The sequence below is a fragment of the Pipistrellus hanaki genome (genome assembly GCF_964339955.1).
Source record: "Pipistrellus hanaki genome assembly, chromosome: 3".
Lineage (NCBI taxonomy): Eukaryota > Metazoa > Chordata > Mammalia > Chiroptera > Vespertilionidae > Pipistrellus > Pipistrellus hanaki.
Genome location: NC_140505.1, coordinates 169,546,622 through 169,566,540, shown reverse-complemented (window position 1 = coordinate 169,566,540; position 19,919 = coordinate 169,546,622). Strand labels below are relative to the sequence as shown.

General features: G+C 41.8%; 1 protein-coding gene and 1 pseudogene across 2 annotated transcripts; one reads left to right on the top strand and one right to left on the bottom strand.

Annotated features, from left to right (window-relative positions):
• Positions 1 to 6,618: 6,618 nt before the first annotated feature.
• Positions 6,619 to 12,464, bottom strand: NANOG (Nanog homeobox; the record flags this gene model as incomplete). The annotated part of the gene is made up of 4 exons (XM_084878293.1): positions 6,619 to 7,011; positions 7,149 to 7,235; positions 8,768 to 9,030; positions 12,194 to 12,464. 4 exons carry the CDS (start codon positions 12,462 to 12,464, stop codon positions 6,619 to 6,621), a joined length of 1,014 nt encoding a protein of 337 aa, XP_084734419.1.
• A 5,568-nt stretch (positions 12,465 to 18,032) lies between these two features.
• LOC311620384 (small ribosomal subunit protein eS12-like) lies at positions 18,033 to 18,435 on the top strand (annotated as a pseudogene). Its single transcript has one exon. The product of its transcript is annotated as a small ribosomal subunit protein eS12-like (transcript).
• Positions 18,436 to 19,919: the final 1,484 nt, after the last annotated feature.

Genomic DNA, 19,919 nt, shown 5'->3' with positions numbered 1-19,919 from the left:
AGCTGCTGCTCCTTTTCAATCCGCTTTCACTTCCACCTCACCCCGAGGAACCCTATTCAAATGCCTACATTTCGGTGTCCTGAGTCAACCAACTTCCTGCCCCCAAAGCTTTTGTCTGCGCCCACTGGCTTCTTTATTTAACAAATTCCCTTTATCTCCCGCTGGAGGCTAAGCTCACAGGGCCCCGGGAGCGGGGGCAGGCCCTCCCCCACCTCCCCACCTCCGTCTGGCAGTCGTCTGCCTTTTCCCTGGGTTTGCAGTCACGGCCTTTTTTCCTGCAGACGCCCACCTCTTCCCCGCAGACACCAGCTCTTTTGAAGAACAGCACGATTATTCGGGACAGAATTAAACGTGTCCTTTACCAGGAGAATTGGGTGCTTGAAGTTCACTAAGCAAACTACTTATTCTTTTCCGCTGCTGAACTTTGAATCCAAACCAGGAAAGTCAGAAGACGCCTGGAGGCAAGTCAACCCAGTGTGCTGGTTTCCTTCAAGTACAAACTGAAACGGAGATACGAGCTGAAAAGCCAGGCCAAGTGATTTTTAAAAGCTAAAATACAGGGTGAGACAAAAGTAGACTTACAATGGTTGGTATGGAAAATAATACAATAAGTAAGAATACAAGAATAAACTGTTTTAGATAGTCACAGCTGTCAATCTGCTTTTGCCCCACTTTGTACAATATAATAAAGTAGCTGAAATATGACAGTGGGAGAAACAGCCACCTCCTTTTGGGAGGAGATTCGGGAGAGCAATATTGTGAAGAGAAAGGATGTGAAAAGATGGGACAGGATGGCAAGTGAATTTATAATTAATTTTATGTTCACCTGGTGTCCTGTTATACTAGTTTATATTGATAAATCTGTGGCCAAAAGAGATAAGCTGAAAAGCTTTGTATTTCTCCTAATTCATTTTGGCAGCCTCTTCCAGTTTTTATGGTGGCTTACTTATCCAGATGGTAAGTAATTTGGCTCTAATATCTTTTAGCTTAATTCTCAGAGAGCAACCTTATTTTTAAAAAAAATATAGTATATTTTATTGATTTTTTACTGAGAGGAATGGAGAAGGATAGACAGTTAGAAACATCAATCAGCTTCCTCCTGCACACCCCTACTGGGGATGTGCCCACAACCAAGGTACATGTCCTTGACCGGGATCGAACCCGGGACCTTTCGGCATGATCAACCTTCTTAGGTATTAACTATAAATGTTTAAGTTTTTAAACACTTATAGACCAAATAGTGCTTTAATAAATTTAGCCAGTTAATGAGCTCTTATTTAACCAAGAAATCTGCAAGAACAAAGTGCCAATCCAAAAATAGTCTGTAATTTCAAGTATGAATTTCAACTTTTTTTTAAAATAAAAAATACATATTTTATTGATTTTTTACAGAGAGGGATAGAGAATTAGAAACACCGATGAGAGAGAATCATCTAACAGCTGCCTCTTGCACACCCCCTATTGGGGATGTGCTCAAAACCAAGGTACATGCCCTTGACTGGAATCAACCTGGGATCTTTCAGTCCGCAGGCTGACGCTCTATCCACTGAGCCAAACCGGTTTCGGCGAATTTCAACTTCTATTATTTATGAAATGTTTTTCCATATTTTAAAACATCTGTCTATGTTTAAAATGATAAAATGTTAGTAGCAACATAATTTTTGGTGGCAGAAACAAACATTTTTGGTGGCAAAAAAGAAACAGCTTAAGTTGTATTACATCTGTAATATGATATACTCTTTATACAAATTATTTTTTTAATTTTTAATTGATTTTAGAGAGTGAGATGAAGGCAGTGGAACATTGATTTGTTGTTCCAATTACTGATGCATTCATTGGTTGATTCTTGTAGGTGCTGTGCCACAACTTTGGCATATCAGGATGATTCTCTTACCAACTGAACTACCTGGCCAGGGCTGTATTATGATATATTCTTAGTAGAAAAAGCAGGCTGTAGCCGAACTGGTTTGGCTCAGTGGCTAGAGCATCAGTCTGCAGATTCAAGGGTCCCAGGTTCGATTCCGGTTAAGGGCCATGTACCTTGCTTGCGGGCACACCCCCGGTAGGGGGTGTGCAGGAGGCAGCTGGTCCATGATTCTCTCTCATGATGTTTTTCTAACTCTCTGTCCCTCTTCCTTGTTCTCTGTAAAAAAAAAATCAATAAAATATATCTTTAAAGAAAAGAAAAAGCAGGTTGTAGAACAAAATGCATGCTATAATTCCATATTTGAATAGGGAGAAGTGCTGTAATTCTATTTATGTCTGTGTTTGCATGGAATGTCTGGAAAGACATCAAAGTTAACATGTTAACAAAGTTAACTGTAATGGTTTTGTTTTAATATTTTGTTAATAGTTGTCTTTTTGTTCTTTGTTTTAAGGGAATGACTAAGTCACACTGAGATGTTAGGAAGAGCCCAAACTTAAATCTTTCTCTTCTTTTGCTACCTGAATTCCACTCATTTCTTCATATCAGAAATGCTTTGGTAGAGAATATTGGAGAAAGAAACCATCTCAACCTTGGCTAATATAATTAGGGAAAATAGGGAACCTTGCTATTTTTTAATGTAATTACCAATACTTAGATTCTTTCAAATAAATATATTTCTAAATTCTAACATGCAAATAAGTTGAAGATGTGATGCTAAGTGAAAACAAGTTTTGAAGAAAAGAATGTATGACCTGGGCATACATTGTATGTGGCTCAGTTGATTGATCACATTCTCATGCACCAAAAAGGTCACAGGTTCCATCTCTCTCACATCAATGTTTCTCTCTCTCTCCCTCTGAAATCAGTAAAGAAAAAAAGAGAGACAGAGAGAATATATGGTATAATCCTGTTATAATGTATCCATTAAAATTCACATGTAAAATCACCCATATACAAAATAGCTGTAGGAATAGTGTTTATCACTGAATAGATATTTTCACTAGAATCTCTTCATTATGTATTTTCTCTATTGCTTAAATTGTTCTTAACAGCAAATTTTAGTGCTGTGATCAGAATGTCTGATTTTATAAAAAATAAATCAGCCGAAACCTGTTTGGCTCAGGGGATAGAGCGTCAGCCTGCAAACTGAAGGGTCCCAGGTTTGATTCTGGTCAAGGGTCCCAGGTTTGATTCTGCAACCTTGGTTGCAGGCACATCTCCAGTGGTAGGTGTGCACGAGACAGCTGATCAATGTTTCTAACTCTCTATCCTCCCTTCCTCTCTATAAAAAAATCAATAAGATATATTAATTAATTAATTAATTAATTAATTTTTAGAAATGTTCTTTGGTTCCTTGATGACTGTGGATTTTACTATTCTCTGCCTTAAGTTTTTCCATCTTTCTCTAATAATATGTACCTTTTGGGTATAAGAAACAATAAATGAATGGCATTTCCATAAATGGCTAATTTTCAAAAGCAAACTATTAACATCAGAAATCAGTCCAGCCAAGACTGGTTTGGCTCAGTGGATAGAGTGTTGGACTGTGGACTGAAAGGTCCCAGGTTCGATTCCGGTCAAGGGCATGTACATTGGTTGCGGGCACATCCCTGGTGGGGGGTGTGCAAGAGGCAACTGATCAATGATTCTCTCTCATCAATGTTTCTGACTCTCTATCCCTCTCTCTTCCTCTCTGTAAAAAAATCAATAAAATATATCTTTTTAAAAATCAGTCCATTTCTTACTTTTCAATTTTAATTTCCTTTTTCTCCCTTACTTGCTTTCCTTTTTCTTCTTCAGTATCTAGCACAATGCTTTGAAGTTCATGGGTGCTCCTGTCCTTTTTGCCACTCTAAATCTTCCTGAATTCTTAGCCATTTCTTGCTTATTCCCAACTTAATCCCAAGCAAGCACAAGAAGCAAACAGGCGTATGTGTGTGTGTGTGTGTGTGTAAAAAATTGTCCCATGGTATGGTTTAGTGCTGGGCTCTAACACTTTTTTTTTTTTAATGTATTTTTATTGATTTCAGAGAGGAAGAGAGAGGGGGGAGAGAAATAGAACATCCATGATGAGAATCATTGATTGGCTGCCTCTCCCACTCCTACACATTGGGGATCCAGAATCAAAACATGACCTCTTGGTTCATAGGTCAACCAACGCTCAACCATTGAGCCATGACATCCTGACTGGACCCTATCACTTTGTAATAACTATTTCCCCAAGTTTCTAGACTATAGTTCACCTTTCAGTATTTCCTCAAATTATGTACATTTATTTAGAGCCAAGAATTTTGTAGAAAAGTTAAGTGACAAATTGCCTTTTAAAAGAAAGGCTCTAGTTTAATCTTTTCCCTTTACTCATACATCTAAAATATAAGTGAAAAGGGCAGGTGGCAGGAACAGATCAGTTATTTTCAAAGTCAGAATAAAATCTGCTTGAGTAGCAGTAACTTAGAGAATGGCATTTTCATTGTCCAATGAATGCTTTCTGTTTCAGTTATCTCCTTGGTCCATAATAGAGCACTTGGCACACAACTAAAAAGCTTACAGGAATAGCTTGTTGTCCTTAGGTCTTGGCAGAAGTTGATTATCCCTGCCTTCTTCTGTCAATTGTCTAGACAATTGGATTGGATGAGATTAGAGAACACTGGACAATTGGGGACACCACGAGGAAAATGGCCAAGAAAACTACCCTGGCTATTCTCTGCATCTCTGATGCCTCAGAGAGCTGGAGGTTTCCAAGGAGCAAAAGGCAGAGTAGTGAATGAAAGTGCCCCTAACCAATAAACTTGGGGCAAGCCTGGATGGGAAAAGGACAGTAAAAGGGGGATTATTTGCATACTTTTTAGAGGCCTGCTTAGATCCTATAAGGCAAGAACATAGTTTACCTGAAAAAATAATCTTATTTCAAATTAGCCCTAGAGTTTACATATCTATTGGTCTTTGATCCTTTTTTCTTCAGTGTTATCAATACACTTATAGAGCCATACATTAAAATGGCATGTTAAATTGTGCTTTAACCTTAGTCGGGTAAAAGTATTTTGCCTTATCTGATTTGGCTCAATGGTTAGTGTCAGCAGATGGACTGAAGGTCGCAGTCAAGGGCATTTACCTCGAACCAGGCAACCTATGGATGTTTCTTTCTCCCTTCAGCTCTCTCTAGGAATCAATGGAAAGGATGTCCTCAGGTGAGGATTAACCAAAAATAAATAGACAAAAGCACTTTATTTTTTAAATGTTTAAAAATAAGCTTATAGCCGAAACTGGTTTGGCTCAGTGAATAGAGCATCGGTCTGCAGACCGAAGGGTCCCAGGTTTGATTCCGGTCAAGGGCATGTACATTGGTTGCAGGCACATCCCCAATAGGGAGTGTGCAAGAGGCAGCTGGTAGGTTTCTTTCTCATTGATTTTCTAGCTCTCTATCCCTCTCCCTTCCTCCCTGTAAAAAATCAATAAAATATATTTTAAAAGTACAAAGATAATAATTTAATAAAAAATTTTAAAAATATATATTTTTAAAAAAATAAAAATAAGCTTATTTCTGGCAGGCATGGCTCAATGGTTGAGTGTCGACCTATGAACCAGGAGGCCACGGTTCAATTTCCTGTCAAGGCACATGCCCAGGATGCAGGATCAATCCCTAGTGTGGGTGTGCAGGAGGCAGCAGATCAATGAGTCTCTCTCATCATTGATTATTTCTATTTCTTTCTGATATCAATAAAAATATATTTTTAAAAAATATAAACTTATTTGTGGCAGGGTATAATTTCACAGAAGAGCAATCACAGAACTACTCATGCGTTTCAAGTTGACATTCTAGCATTTGCCTCTCCCCTCTGCTGCCCTTCGCAGACCCAGGAGCTCTGCTCATCACGTTCCAGATGGGTCCCTCTTCTCATAACTGAAAATGACCACAAATTGTTTCACACACAAGGAGGACTAAGCTTGTTCAGGTCTAATCAATCAGCCCCTGCATCATATCCTCGTGGCCTTTCCTTTGCTCATTTCTAAGATGGCAATCTCCCCAAAGTCTAGAGAAGATTTCCGTTAAACCTCCCCTTCCCCCCATAAAAAAAATCCAATAAATACCCACGCTTAGCAAATTATTAGACCACTGGGTGAAATCAGGGTAGAGCCAACTAATGATAAAATAGACGTTTTATTTATTTGAATGTAAACTTGTAAACCAACCAGCCAAACTGGTACTATTGTCATGTCAGCAAAGTACAAAAGACATCTTTTACAAATACTTGAGTAATAAACAAATTAAAGGTAGTAAAACAGCAAAAGGGAAATCAGTGAAGCATATCCTAGCTTAACCATTCACCTGAATTGAGGCTTTTAACAAGCCTCCCAACCCCAGAAAACATGAATCCTTCCTCACACACCTTTGTACTTTTACCTTCTATTTTTGAGGTTAAGATTCTAGATCTAGCGTCATCCAAATGCTAGATCTAGTATTATATCTAATTATCTATAGCCAGAAGCATCTTTTATCATTTGTCTAACAGCAGCAAGATTCTAGGAGCCTCTTTAACTTAAGACTCCAGTCATACCCAACCCTCCCACCACCCTCCAATGGCACAGTAGGCATAATAAGAAGCAGCATATCAAGGCAGAGATGCCTAGAAAAATCCTAAGAGAGGTAATGCAGCCACTGCCTAAACCGAGATTGAGTCATACACACATCATCACACTATGTTCACGGAAAAATCTGAGAATAAATCCGCGGACGGCTGGGCACCATAATATATAGGGGCTTGCAGGATTGCATCATAGGCTTCCCCAGCCATTTCCAAGGAGGCCTCCAAATCACTGACAGGATTTTGCTGGAACTGGATCTGGGGCTGCAGGGATTCCTCTCCATAACCACAGAACTGGTTGTTCCACGCCTGGTTGTTCCACGCCTGGTTATTCCAGGATTGGGGACACCAGGTCTGGCTATTCCAGGCAGGGTAGTTCCAAGACGGGCTGGTCCAGGAATGGTTGCTCCATATGGAAAGGTTCCCAGAAGCGTTCGTGTTCAGCAGGCATCCCTGGTGGCAGGAGGAGAGGCCCAGGTACTCTGTATTTGCCGAGTTCATCTGAAAGAGAAGGATGGGTGAACCGAAAGGGTACAGGACCATCGGCATTGTCTGTGGCTGGAGTTTTATGTTCAGCAACAGACAAAACTAGAAAGCCATTGAAAGGAAAGAGCAGAATAAATAACATTTACTGTTACCTGGGTCGTACGGTGGCTATACTTTGGCCAGTTGTATTTCTGCCACCTCTTACATTTCATCCTCTGATTCTGGAACCACGTCTTAATCTGTAAAAAAAAGCATAAAATAAAAATAATGCAGATAAGGCTAGGGACCAAAGAATATTGTTAACATTTTCCCCCCCTGACATTTACAACCACCTAAAGCTCAGAAACAAAATTTGGATTTCTAGTGTCTTTTTAAAAATCATAAACTAATCTAATATTCTATCAATGAATTTCCAAGCTCCTCAAATCAGTTGGCTGCTTTTTGTATTTATAAACCTAACCAGGCCAAAACTGGTTTGGCTCAGTGGATAGAGCGTCGGTCTGTGGACCGAAAGGTCCCAGGTTCAATTCCAGTCAAGGGCATGTACCTTGGTTGCGTGCACATCCCCAGTAGGGGGTTGTGTGCAGGAGGCAGCTGGTCGATGATTCTCTCTCATCGATGTTTCTAACTCTATCCCTCTCTTTCCCTCTCTGTAAAAAATCAATACAATATATTTAAAAACAAAACAAAACAAAACAACAAAACAAAACCTAACCTAACCTAACCAGTCAGAGTGCAACGCTACTAAACCAGAAAGTGCAATGCACCTTTAAGGGTCTATTCATTTCCCTTTGGTTTACCCATGCCATTGGTTATAGTTAATGGTAATCTGTTTGTAATATAATGTGCCCCCAATATGAGCATATTACATAGTTCATAATAGTGGTATTTTAATTCAGAATTATGAAACATGCAATTATTTAGAAAACACATTATATTGCAGCACACCATAAACTAAAATGTCCATTTTGTGTATAAACTTGAGTTAGAAAATGAGATCACAGAGGGACAAGAATATATATTCCTGTTATAAAATCATGGGATAGAGAACTTTCAAAGTATGGCACCAATGATAAAAATTTTTTCACTGAATACCAATAAATGTATGAAAAAATAGAAGTGTGTGAAAAATGATAAATCTCATTAGTAACCTAAGGCACACAGATGAAAAACAAAAGATGCAATTTTTACTTTAATAAGAACCAGTGTTGATTTGGGACTTCCTAACCCGGAAGGTGGGAGTCTATGCCTCTTTTGATTAAGGCAAAATTGGAAACACTCTCACAATTTTGGTTTATGCAACAGGGAACAATGTTAAATAAATTGAGACACAGTTACACAGTAGACTATTTAATGAAAGATGGTTATTACCAAAAAAATCCCATTTTCATGTTAAATTATTGGGGGGGGGGGGAGTTACATAGAAACAGAGTGCATAGAAAGATGTTAGCAATGCTTATCTGCAAATTAGTGTGTGTGGTTTTTATTTTATTTTAAAATATATTTTATTTATTTTTTTACAGAGAGAAAGAAAGAGGGATAGAGAGTTAGAAACATCGATGAGAGAGAATCATCGATCAGCTGCCCCTTGCACACCCCCAACCGGGGATGTGCCCGCAACCAAGGTACATGCCCTTGACCGGAATCAAACCCGGGACCTTTCAGTCCGCAGGCTGACACACTATCCACTGAGCCAAACCGGTTTCGGCTGTTTTTTTTGTTTTTGTTTGTTTTTTAATTTCTTATTGCAAAGATAACAAAACAGCCTCACCTGTTTGTAGCTGAGGTTCAGGATGCTGGAAAGTTCTTGCATCTGCTGGAGGCTGAGGTACTTCTGCCTTTGGAATCTCTCATTGAGCACACAGAGCTGGGTCTGTGAGAAGACAGTTCGGATCTTCTGTTTCTTGGCCTGGGGTTGCTCCTCCTTCCCGGCCCCGTTCTCTGCAGAGGCGGGGAGCGTTGCGCTGGGACTGGTGGAAGAATCAGGGCTGTTCTGAATAAGCAGGTCCATGGAGGAAGGAAGAGGAGAGACTGCTGGGAATAAAAACGACACTTTCCTCTAAAGCTTCTTAAATATGCAAATTTATTGTTATTTTTTTCTTTTTTTAATTTCAGAGAGGAAGGGAGAGGGAGAAATAGAAACAGTAATGATAAGAGAGAATCATTGATCGGCTGCCTTCTGCACACTCCATATTGGGATCAAGCCCACAATCTGCACATGTGCCCTGACGGGGAATCAAATCATGACCTCCAGGTTCATAGATCAATGTTCAACCACCGAGCAACACTGGCTGAGCACAAATTTATTATTTTCAAAGCACTTTCCAAGTAAGTCCTCACAATCTCAGAGCTAAGTAATAACATTCCCTAAGCAACCTTTGTACAATCCAGTACGTGTACCAGTGTCACCACGTATACACACAGTGGACATGGCTAAGGCCAATACGAAGGACGTGGCTAATATTGCCGGGGAACAGAGTGGGACTCCAGCCTCTTTTTTGAACACCCTGGCTGTTCAAAAAAAGTCAAAACAGATTACTTGACTCCCACCTACATGTCCCATGGTAACTTCCTTTTGTAATTTTAAATACATTTTTAATTGATTTTTACAGAGAGGAAGGGAAAGGAATAGTTAGAAACATCGATCAGCTGCCTCCTGCACCGCCGCCGCCGCCGCCGCCGCCGCCGCCGCCGCCGCCGCCGCCGCCGCCGCCGCCGCCGCCCCCCCCCCCCCCCCCCCCCCCCCCCGGGCACTGGGGATGTGGCCGCAACCCAGGGACACTTCAGTCTGCAGGCCAATGCTCTACCCACTGAGCCAAACCGGCTTCGGCCTTCCTTTCCTAATTTTAATGATTATCTACATAATTGTTTAAACTGATGATCAGCTCTTTCCAGCCAGCACTGGGCCATGGACATCTCTCAGGACAACGTGCACAAGCACCCCAAGACAGGGGGCAAGCAAGAGGAAGCTCCACCACAGGAAGTCAAAATAGGAGCTGAGACGCCCTGCTGCCAGCACTAAGATTGCCCCCCTCCCCACCCCACCCCACCGCAGTAAACACACCACCCCACTTGGGGAGGCAGCAGCAACAAATGTTGCACCTTGAAGCTGGACACGGGCAACTTCTCCTGCGACTCGGGGTGTTGTACGCGAAAAACAAAGGATTACTGATGTCGTCTACAACACATTCCACCAACGAGCTGGTACCCACACCAAGAGCTTAGGGAAGAAATGCACGGTGCTCACTACAGCACCTCACACCCGCAAGTGGTACGGGTACCCCTAGGCACCGCCCCTGGACCCGGAACTAGGGGGCCACGTTAAGGAGGAAGAGAATTTTTAAAAAGACACAATCAGAGGAAATTCAGAAGAAACATGGTGAAAGGAAAAAGAATGCCAGAATCTCAGTCTTCCGGAGAGCGGTTCCCGCAGGCCAGCTCCTGCACGCATCACCCCAGGAGCGGGCCGGCGCGGCCGCGCAGAAGGCTCAGTACTGGGGGGGGGGGGGGGGGGGCAGGAGCCGGGGCTCCCGCTGAGGAAAATCAAGACTCAGAAAGGCAAACAAAGCCTTCTTCCCATCTTAGCTCATGTAGTACAGGGGTTCATTCTAAAAATAAAATAAAAATATAAACTGATGATTCAATTCTGAAAATCCATCCTAAAGTCAGCAGTTTACCATGTCTAAATACTAGGACAACCAGGACATGACTTTCAATAGGCTTCCATTTCAATCCCCAGACTTTGTCCTTTTTAAAAACGTATCTTTATTGTTGAAAGTATTACAGATGTCTTCTTGGATTTTTCCCCTCATTTGCCCTCTTCCGCCCTAGACTTAGTATTTATTAGCTCTGAAACCTCATTTCCAAAATTATTCCTCCCTCACTTACAGTTTTAAAGCTCTTATTTTTTAAATCCTCACTCAAAGACTTTTATTCTTCAGTGATGAGAGAGACATGGAGAAAAAAAACAACAGAAAAACATGGATCCGTTGCCTCCTACAGGTAACAGAACCAGGGGTCAAACATGAGATCCATCGGTTCACGGGACAACGCCTAACCACTGAACACGCAAGGCAGGGCTAAGCTACTGTTTTGCACTATGTTAAAAGTGGCACTCTTGGGTAAAAGTTGGTTTACTTTTTCATTTGTAAAAAACTGATCTCTAAAAAAATAAAATAAAATGGTACCAGCGTTAAGTATCCCCCAACGCCCACAGTCATTATTCAGAAGCCTGTGTGCTAGAGTACTGGTTTTGAAGTATTTAAAAAATATATATTTTATCGATTTTTTACAGAGAGGAAGAGAGAGGGATAGAGAGTTAGAAACATCAATGAGAGAGAATCATCCATCAGCTGCCTCCTACACACTCCCCACTGGGGATGTGCCCGCAACCAAGGCACATGCCCTTGACCGGAATAGAACCCAGGACCCTTCAGTCCGCAGGCCAACGCTCTATCCATTGAACCAAACCGGTCCTGGCAGGTTTTGAAATTTTTAATTGATACCCAAACTGGGTATCAATTACAAATTCTGGCCACTTTGACTGTCAGCAGATTAAATGAAACCTCCTGAAAGGATCCACCACAAAGAGGAACGGACACTTCCTTGGGACTGAGGAGATCGGAGCATCGCCTGTGCTCACAGAGCTGTGGAAAGGGGAAACGTTTCAACCAGGTGGTGTTGGTATACTGAGCCGCGCCATTCCTGGCATTCCAGGAGGAGACGAGCCTGGGAGGTGATGCTCCTCGCCAGCAGACACCCTGCCCCCCACACCTCAAGCTGTGCTGTTACCGCTTAGTAGTGTTTACTGTTAATGTGTGTTAAGACATAAACATCAGCTTATTCACCTCGACACATTTGTTTTCGCTGTGTCTGCTCACAAAGTCTGGAGTAGAGGCTCTGGATTTATAAAGAAGGCTCAACTGTACAGTATACAGCTGATCTGAGCTCCACGTCCCCAGTTGCATCCCACAAGCCGACACCTGGCACGCAGGTGAACGGGCGCGCACCACTAAGTTACCACGGAAAGGGAGGTGTTGCCAGGATTAGTAGATAATGACACCTGTCTCTATATAAGTTATACATAAATGGGCTGTGATTGCTCAAGAGGCAAAATAATGACCCTTACCAGCCACCCTTTCGTCCTTCCCCTCTTCCTTCAGGAACTCAGACTTTTGAGGATCCCATTTTTCCTTACCAGTCTCCGTGTGGAGTGTCTCAGCAGATGACATTTGCAAGGATGCATAGTTTTCTTCAGGTTCATAGCTCTCAGGCACTGGTGAGGGCTCCCTGGAGTCGGATGCAGAGTTTTCTTCAGGCTCATAACTCACAGGCACTGGTGAGGGCTCCCTGGAGTCGGATGCAGAGTTTTCTTCAGGCTCATAAGTCTCAGGCACTGGTGCAGGATCCCTAGAATCGGATGGTTCGGAGCAGGGCAGGCTCCGGGGATATGCCGAATCCATACTCATGTTGCTGAGTGGAAGGAGAGAGGAAAAACAAAACAAAACACCAAAAAGGTAGATTGTAAGGAAGAGCCGGGCTTAAGTATTTAGCTAGAAGAGCATAGAGAAATATGAAAAGCTCCAGAGATAAAAGTATAAAAATTAAAATAAAAAGGAGGAGGAAATGGGTCAGCGTTGCAGGGACAGGACCCAACCAGTCAATTTTGCAAAAAGATGAAAACTTTTGGAGGCTCTGGATTTATAAAGGAGGCTCAACCCAATGTAGGCCCGCCCTCTGGCAGCCCCACACCCACACACACCCTAGCGAATTCTCAGTTAATCCCGTCTGCCAGGCTCACCACGGCCATTGTAATGCAAAAGGTAGCTGCGGAATAACTCAGACTGGGAGGGGAACCAGAGCTCTGGGGCCACCGACGGCCATAAACCCAACAATCCTATGCTTCTGGGTTCATCCCGTTTCCACCTTTTAAAATCAAAGATGCACCTCAGGTGAATGAAACTCCCACCAGGACAATCAATTTCTTGATCTCGAGACCCCCTAGAAATTGGGCTAGATGTGCAGAAGCTGCAACTGGCTCCGTCTTCCTCTTGGACTCACCCTGAGGCCACAATAAAACACACATTGTGTGTTAAATGGATGTCAAAAAATAGTACTCGTCTGCAACTTCCACTGAAGTTGCTTCTTGCTTTTCAGCTTTCAGAAAGACCGACCTGGTCTTCCCAACTGGAATGCTTGCTGTCTTGTTCTCACCAAAAGCCAGAGGAAAGAAGCTGCAAACTGCTAAGACACTCTGGTGCCCTGGTAGTAACTGTGCACATACTATTACTAGGGAAGATTTTTCGTTTCTTTACACGTGTTCCTGGATAGAATCTTGGTTCAGACACTTTAAAAAGTCTCAGTTTCCTTATCCATCAATAGGAGCGAAAGTACCTTCTCTGTGCTGTTGTAAGAATTAAAGGAAATAAAATGCCAAATGCACTATTACGGTGGCCGCTAATAGAAATTGCACCAGGATCTTATGCCCATGACCTTCAACATCAAATTACCTTTTGTGGTCACGCCTTTTATATTCACCCAGTAGGCAAGGTGATAGAATGAGAGCCCTACCTTTTCATTTTGCCTGGGGAATTACTAGATGCAAAATACCAAAACGTATTGACCACCCCAATGGAAAGGAGTTAAAGAAGAATAAATAATCTGTAGGCAAAGGATAGTCCTACGGTGGACTTGCCGAAGGTTTCTGATAGGTTCCTTTTAGAGTCAATGGTTGCTCTCCTCTCTACCCCTTTCCCCCAAACAGTCATCATCTTCTGGCTTTCCTCTCCAATGGCTCTTTCTAAATCAGCTTTTTCTCCTCTGGCCTGGCAATCTGGTCATGTCCTCCAACCCACACTCCTTCCCCACACTGTGCTTTTCCATTTGCCTTCCGAAGGGACAGTCTGTAGAGCTGGGTACCAGCACTAATACATTCATGACAAGGATAATAACAGTCTACAGCTTTCAACTTTCCTCCCCATTTCCAAACTCAACATCCAAGAAATTTAAGATTTCTTCCCCCCTTTCAATCTCCCACCCCTACAATAAACCCTTAGGGAATCGCAAGCATTTATTTTCCTAAAATACAACTCTTGACGAATCGCCCCATGCACTCTGCTACATGGGTCTCCACCTACAGCTGCTGGTGTTGACCCTGTGCAAGCTGTGTGTTTTTTATTTGTTTGTTTGTTGTTGTTGTTGTTGTTGTTTTTAAATATATATTTTATTGACTTTTTACAGAGAGGAAGGGAGAGAGATAGAGAGCTAGAAACGTCGATGAGAGAGAAACATCTACCAGCTGCCTCCTGCACACCACCCAGTGGGGATGTGCCCGCAACCAATGTACATGCCCTTGACCGGAATGGAACCTGGGACCCTTCAGTCCGCAGACCGACGCTCTACCGCTGAGCCAAACCGGTTTCGGCTGTTGTTGTTTTTCCCCCTCACAATTCAAAGATGCCAATTTGTGAGCGTAGAAATATTGCCGGGTTCAAGCAAGGGGGTGGAAATTCTTCGTAACCTTTCTTTGTCTTTGCAGACCACTATTTTGGAGCAGGAAGGTCAGGCATAGGGGAGTCCAGTACACGGGGGTGGGGGGGTTGGGGGGGGTGGGGGGTAGAAAGACATGGTGCTTCAGGCAGATGGCCTGTGACTCATTTAAAAAAGGGTAGGGTTTCTCTAAGAAAAGAGAATGTGAGGTAATAGATGTTAACTTAATATGGTAATCATTTCGTGACACGGACATATATCAAATGATTATGTTGTAAACCTTAAACTAATTCAATGTCATATGCCAGTTTACATCTCAATAAAATGGAGGGGGGAAATAAATAAAGAGGAACACCTGACTTCCTGGCTCTCCATTAGCCGTTTGGTAAATGAGCACGATCAAGGCCACCAGGCCTAGTTTTCCCGCAGCTCTCTAAACTGCGGGTACCAGCAGCTTTGCTCTTGGCTGATGGGGGTCTCTGCCAGAAAGCCGGGGACAAATTCACCCCACCCTACTCCACCCTACCCCACCCCCCGGACCCGGGTTCCATTGTATCCAGTGCAAGAGCCTCCGGAATGAAAACCGCAAAGGGAGGGGGTGGTAGCTAGAAGGCAGACTTACAACATTCTTGGCCCAGAAAAGCAATTTGAATAAAGCAGAGAATGCTTCAGAAGCTGTCGGAGACCTTGGGTTTGTTTGGGTAGACAGGATGGGTGGGGGGAGGGGGGTGTTGCAAAGTGCTAGAGTCCAGGGCTGCGAGTGTAAGGGACTCAATGAAACCCTTATTTTAGGTTTTATATGGGCACACATCGGAAAGGATGCGGGGTTCCATTCCAGACCGCCACAACGAAACAAATACCGCAACAACACGAGTCACACACATTTATTTTGTTTGTTTCTCGGTGCACATAAATGTTACATTTATGACACTGTCACACGTTAAGGGTGCGATAGCATTCCGTGCAAAATACAGTATACATACATACATTAATGTAAAATGCGTTTTTGCTAACAATGGTAACCAGCATATGAGTGTTCAGCGAGTCATAATCTATTTTTAAAATTATTTAAAAATTTATTTATTTTTTATTGAAGTAACATTGGTTTAAAACAGTATACAAGGTTCAGGTCTTCAACATTATAACTGAACATCTATGTGTCCTATGTCATGCTCACTATCAAAAGTCTAGCTTTCTATCCATCATCATATCGGTACAATTGAGCCCCTTTATCCTATGTCTCTCTTCTTTACATTATTTCACTCCACCTACTAAGCTCATTCAATAAGTAACTAACAGTTCCTGGCTGATATATCGGGTCTAGTAATAATTAATGTCGTTTTTAAACATTCGTTTAAAATCTTGCTTGGCGTTGACTTGTATTGACATAACCTTCAAACACGTGGTATCTACAGAACGTGTGAAGTGCAATTAACAAGTTTTGCTTGAAAAAGTTTGTGTTTGGTTTGGTTTTTGTTGCAAAACTAGGGCTAAGAAGATGGCGGATGAAGAGCATATTCGGCACTGCATGCTTTACGAGTTCCAATTAGGAAGAAAAGCAAGTGAGGCTGCAAAAAACATCTGTAGTGCTCTTGGTCAAGATGCAGTTAGCGCCAGAAAATGCCAGAGTTGGTTTGAGAAATTTCGCGAGGGAAATTTTTCATTAGATGATAAGAGTGGTCGAGGCCGTGTGTCCAATTTTGATCAAGAAGCTCTTCAAGCTCGTTTGGTGCAAAATCCTCAAATTACCCAACAAGAGCTTGCGACAACTTTAAATTGTTCACAAAAAACAATTTCCAATCAATTGCGTGCACTTGGCAAAGTCCAAAAGTTTGGGAAATGGGTTCCTCATGAGTTGACCGACAACAACCGTAATCAAAGAGTCACAATTTGCAGTTCGCTCCTCTCTCGTCAAAATGGTTTGCCGTTTTTAGAGCAAATTGTTACCGGAGATGAAGAATGGGTGCTGTATGTTAATTTGAAAAGGCGGCCTCAATGGTTGGACAAAAATGAGGCTCCGCAGCCCACGCCAAAACCTGACTTGCATGCGAAAAAAGTGATGTGTGTTTGGTGAAATTTTAAAGGAATTCTTCATTATCAACTTTTACCATCTAACCAAACCATTACAAGTGCAGTGTATAGTGCCCAATTGGAAAGGTTAGCCCAAGCTTTAAGAGAAAAAGAACCCGCGCTGATTAATCGGAAGGGCGTAATTCTTCACCACGATAACGCACGATCACATACTGCAAGAATCACTGCTGAAAAACTGCGCCAGTTGGAATGGGAAGTTCTCCCTCAACCTGCATATTCTCCTGATATTGCCTCTTCAGATTACCATTTGTTTCGTTCTTTGCAAAACTTTCTTGGAAAAAAATTTAATGATGAAGAATGCCTCAAAAATGCATTGACCGAATTTTTTGCATCAAAATCACAAGAATTTTACAACAGAGGGATTAAAATGCTTCCTGAGCATTGGGCACAAGTAGTAGAAAACAACGGCAACTATATTGTTGATTAAATTTTGTTGTATTGTTTAAATAAATTCAATTTAAAAAGTATTAGAAAACGACATTAATTATTACTAGACCTAATATGTACACACATATGTGCATATATATTTTGTGATTTAGCAAACATCTATTGGCCAGGAGATACTTATTTATTTACTTATTGCTTATTTTTTGAAATTATAGTTGAGAGGCCCAAGAAGTAAAGAAGTGACCAGGAGTAAAAAAATACCTGTAAGTCTTTCATTTAATCTCCTTTTGTAGTTATTCTGCACAGTCCTGATGTTCCTCCTACTAACCTGGTGGTTCTCTCTGAGTTTCCTTTCTGGTTCCTCCTTATCCCCGATATACTGAAAAGCTTAGTTCTCAAACCTCTTTTCTATTTACACACACTACATTGATGATCTCATTCTGCCATAGAACTTTAAATGCCATCTATATACTTTGGACTTTCAAATGTATATCTTTATCCCAGACCTATTCCCCTATTCAAGTCTCATACATCCAACTCCTTACTTAACATCTTCACTTGAATTTCTAATAAGCAGCACAAAATTAATATTTCCAAACCAAACTTCCAATATTCCTCCCCATATTGAAAAGGAAGAAGCAAACTTTGATGAAAACATGTCATTCCTTTGTCACTTTAGTGTTAGCCCTGAACATGTGAGAAATAGTTTCAGGGAACTAGGACAACTCTGAACCTATCTATATATATATAAAAAGTCTAAGCAACTGTGCTACAGTCCGACTGTCCCACTGGTAACTATGACGCACAATGACCACCAAGAACACAAGTTCTTCCTATAGCCTTCTCCATCAGGGTATGACAAATTCTGTCTGTTTAGTTGCTCAGGCCAAAATCATAAAACCATCTTTGTTTACTAGGCATCAAAATATATCTAGAATCCAGTTGCTTCTTTTTAAAAAAAAAAAATATTTTTAGCTTTTTCTTTGCCGCCGCGGAGTTGCGGAGTCTTGGGTGCGTTCAAAATTCGGCTCTACCCATAACCCACCGCGTGGCCAAGGAAGGTCTTGTAAATGGACGTTAACACTGTTTTGCAAGAGGTGCTGAAGACCGCCCTCATCCACGACGGCCTCGCCTGGGGAATTCACGAAGCCGCCAAAGCCTTAGACAAGTGCCAAATCCACCTTGTGTACTTGCCTCCAACTGTGATGAGCCCATGTACGTCAAGTTGGTGGAGGCTCTTTGTGCTGAACACCAAATCCACCTCATTAAAGTTGACAACAAGAAACTAGGGGAATGGGTAGGCCTCTGTAAAATCGACAGAGAGGGTAAAGTGGTTGGCTGCAGTTACGTGGTGGTTAAGGACTATGGCAAAGAGTCTCAGGCAAAGGATGTCATCGAGGAGTACTTCAAATGCAAAAAATGAACAAATAAACTTGGCTTTTGTTTATAAATAAATAGATAAATAAAAATAAATATTTTTATTGATTTCACAGAGGAATGGAGAGGGGGAGAGAGATAAAAACATCAATGATAAGAGAGAGTCATTGATTGGCTACCTCCTGCATGCCCCACACTGGGGACTCATACTGCAACCCAGTCTCGTACCTTGACTGGGAATCGAACCCTGACCTCTTGATTTATAGGCCGACCTTCAACCACTGAACCATGCCAGCTGGGCTCCAGTTGCTTCTTTAAAAAAATTTTTTTTTTACTACACATGTTTCTTTTTTTAACTGTTTGAGTGATTTTTTGTTTTGTTTTTATCATCACTCAGAGAACCAACAGAGTAGCAGGAAATAGTTATTTCTTTTATTAATTATTTTAAGATATTTTTACAGATTTCAGAGAGGAAGGGAGAAAGGAGAGAGAGAAACATCAATGAGAAAGAATCATTGATCAGCCGGCTCCTCCAAGCCCCCTACTGGGAATCAGCTCGTAACCCTGGTATGTGCCCTGACTAGGAATCGAACCATGACCTCCTGGTTCATAGGTGATGCTCAGCCACTGAGCCACACCAGCCAGGCAATTTATCTATTATCTATCTATCTATCTATCTATCTATCCATCATCTATATTTTTAAAAAAATGTATTTAAAAAAAATGTATTTATTTTGTTACTGCCCGAATCACAGAAGAGCTGGGGTTTGAAATTACCTGGGTCCTCTGGCAAAAGGGGAAGCTCATATTGGCAAGTTACAACACAAGCTGAACTTAACCCCTTACTAACTATCTAGAAGACTACTATACTAAAGTGCCACATACTGCTTGGACTGTTCAATGCCTTCTAACTTCTCTCCTTGTTTGCACCTGACTTCCTGTAATAGTCTCAACCTATTGGACAAAATGAGAGAGAGAGAGAGAGAAAGAGAGAGAGAGAGAGAGAGAGAGAGCGCGAATGATCCATTGTTCCACTTACTCTCGATAGTATTTTTTCCTTCATTGGTTGATTCTTATATGTGCCCTGAGGGGAGATCAAACTCACAACTTTGGTATATGGGGACAACACTCTAACCAACTGAACTACTCGACTAGGGCTTGTCCTAGATCTTTCAGTTGGGAATGGGACCCAGGAGTCTTATCTTTTAAGATTCTCTAATTCTTGCTTTTTGCAATGGCTTTGTTGCCAGAACACAAGTGTTGTAAAAACCATCACTAAATCAAACCCAAAATGGGAAAGGAAAAGACTCATATTAACATCATTGTCTTGGACACATAGATTCCGGCAAGTCTACCACTACTGGCCATCTGACCTACAAATGTGGTGGGATTGACAAAAGATCCATCAAAAAGTTTGAGAAGGAGGCTGCTGAGATAGGGAATTATACCTATATAAGCTAAAGCTGAACATGCCCTTGCTGGTATGGCTAAGTTGGTTGGAGTGTTGTCCTATGTCTTGGGTTTAATTTTCAGTCAAGGCTCATACCTAGGTTTTGAGTTCCATCCCCAGCCCTGGGTGA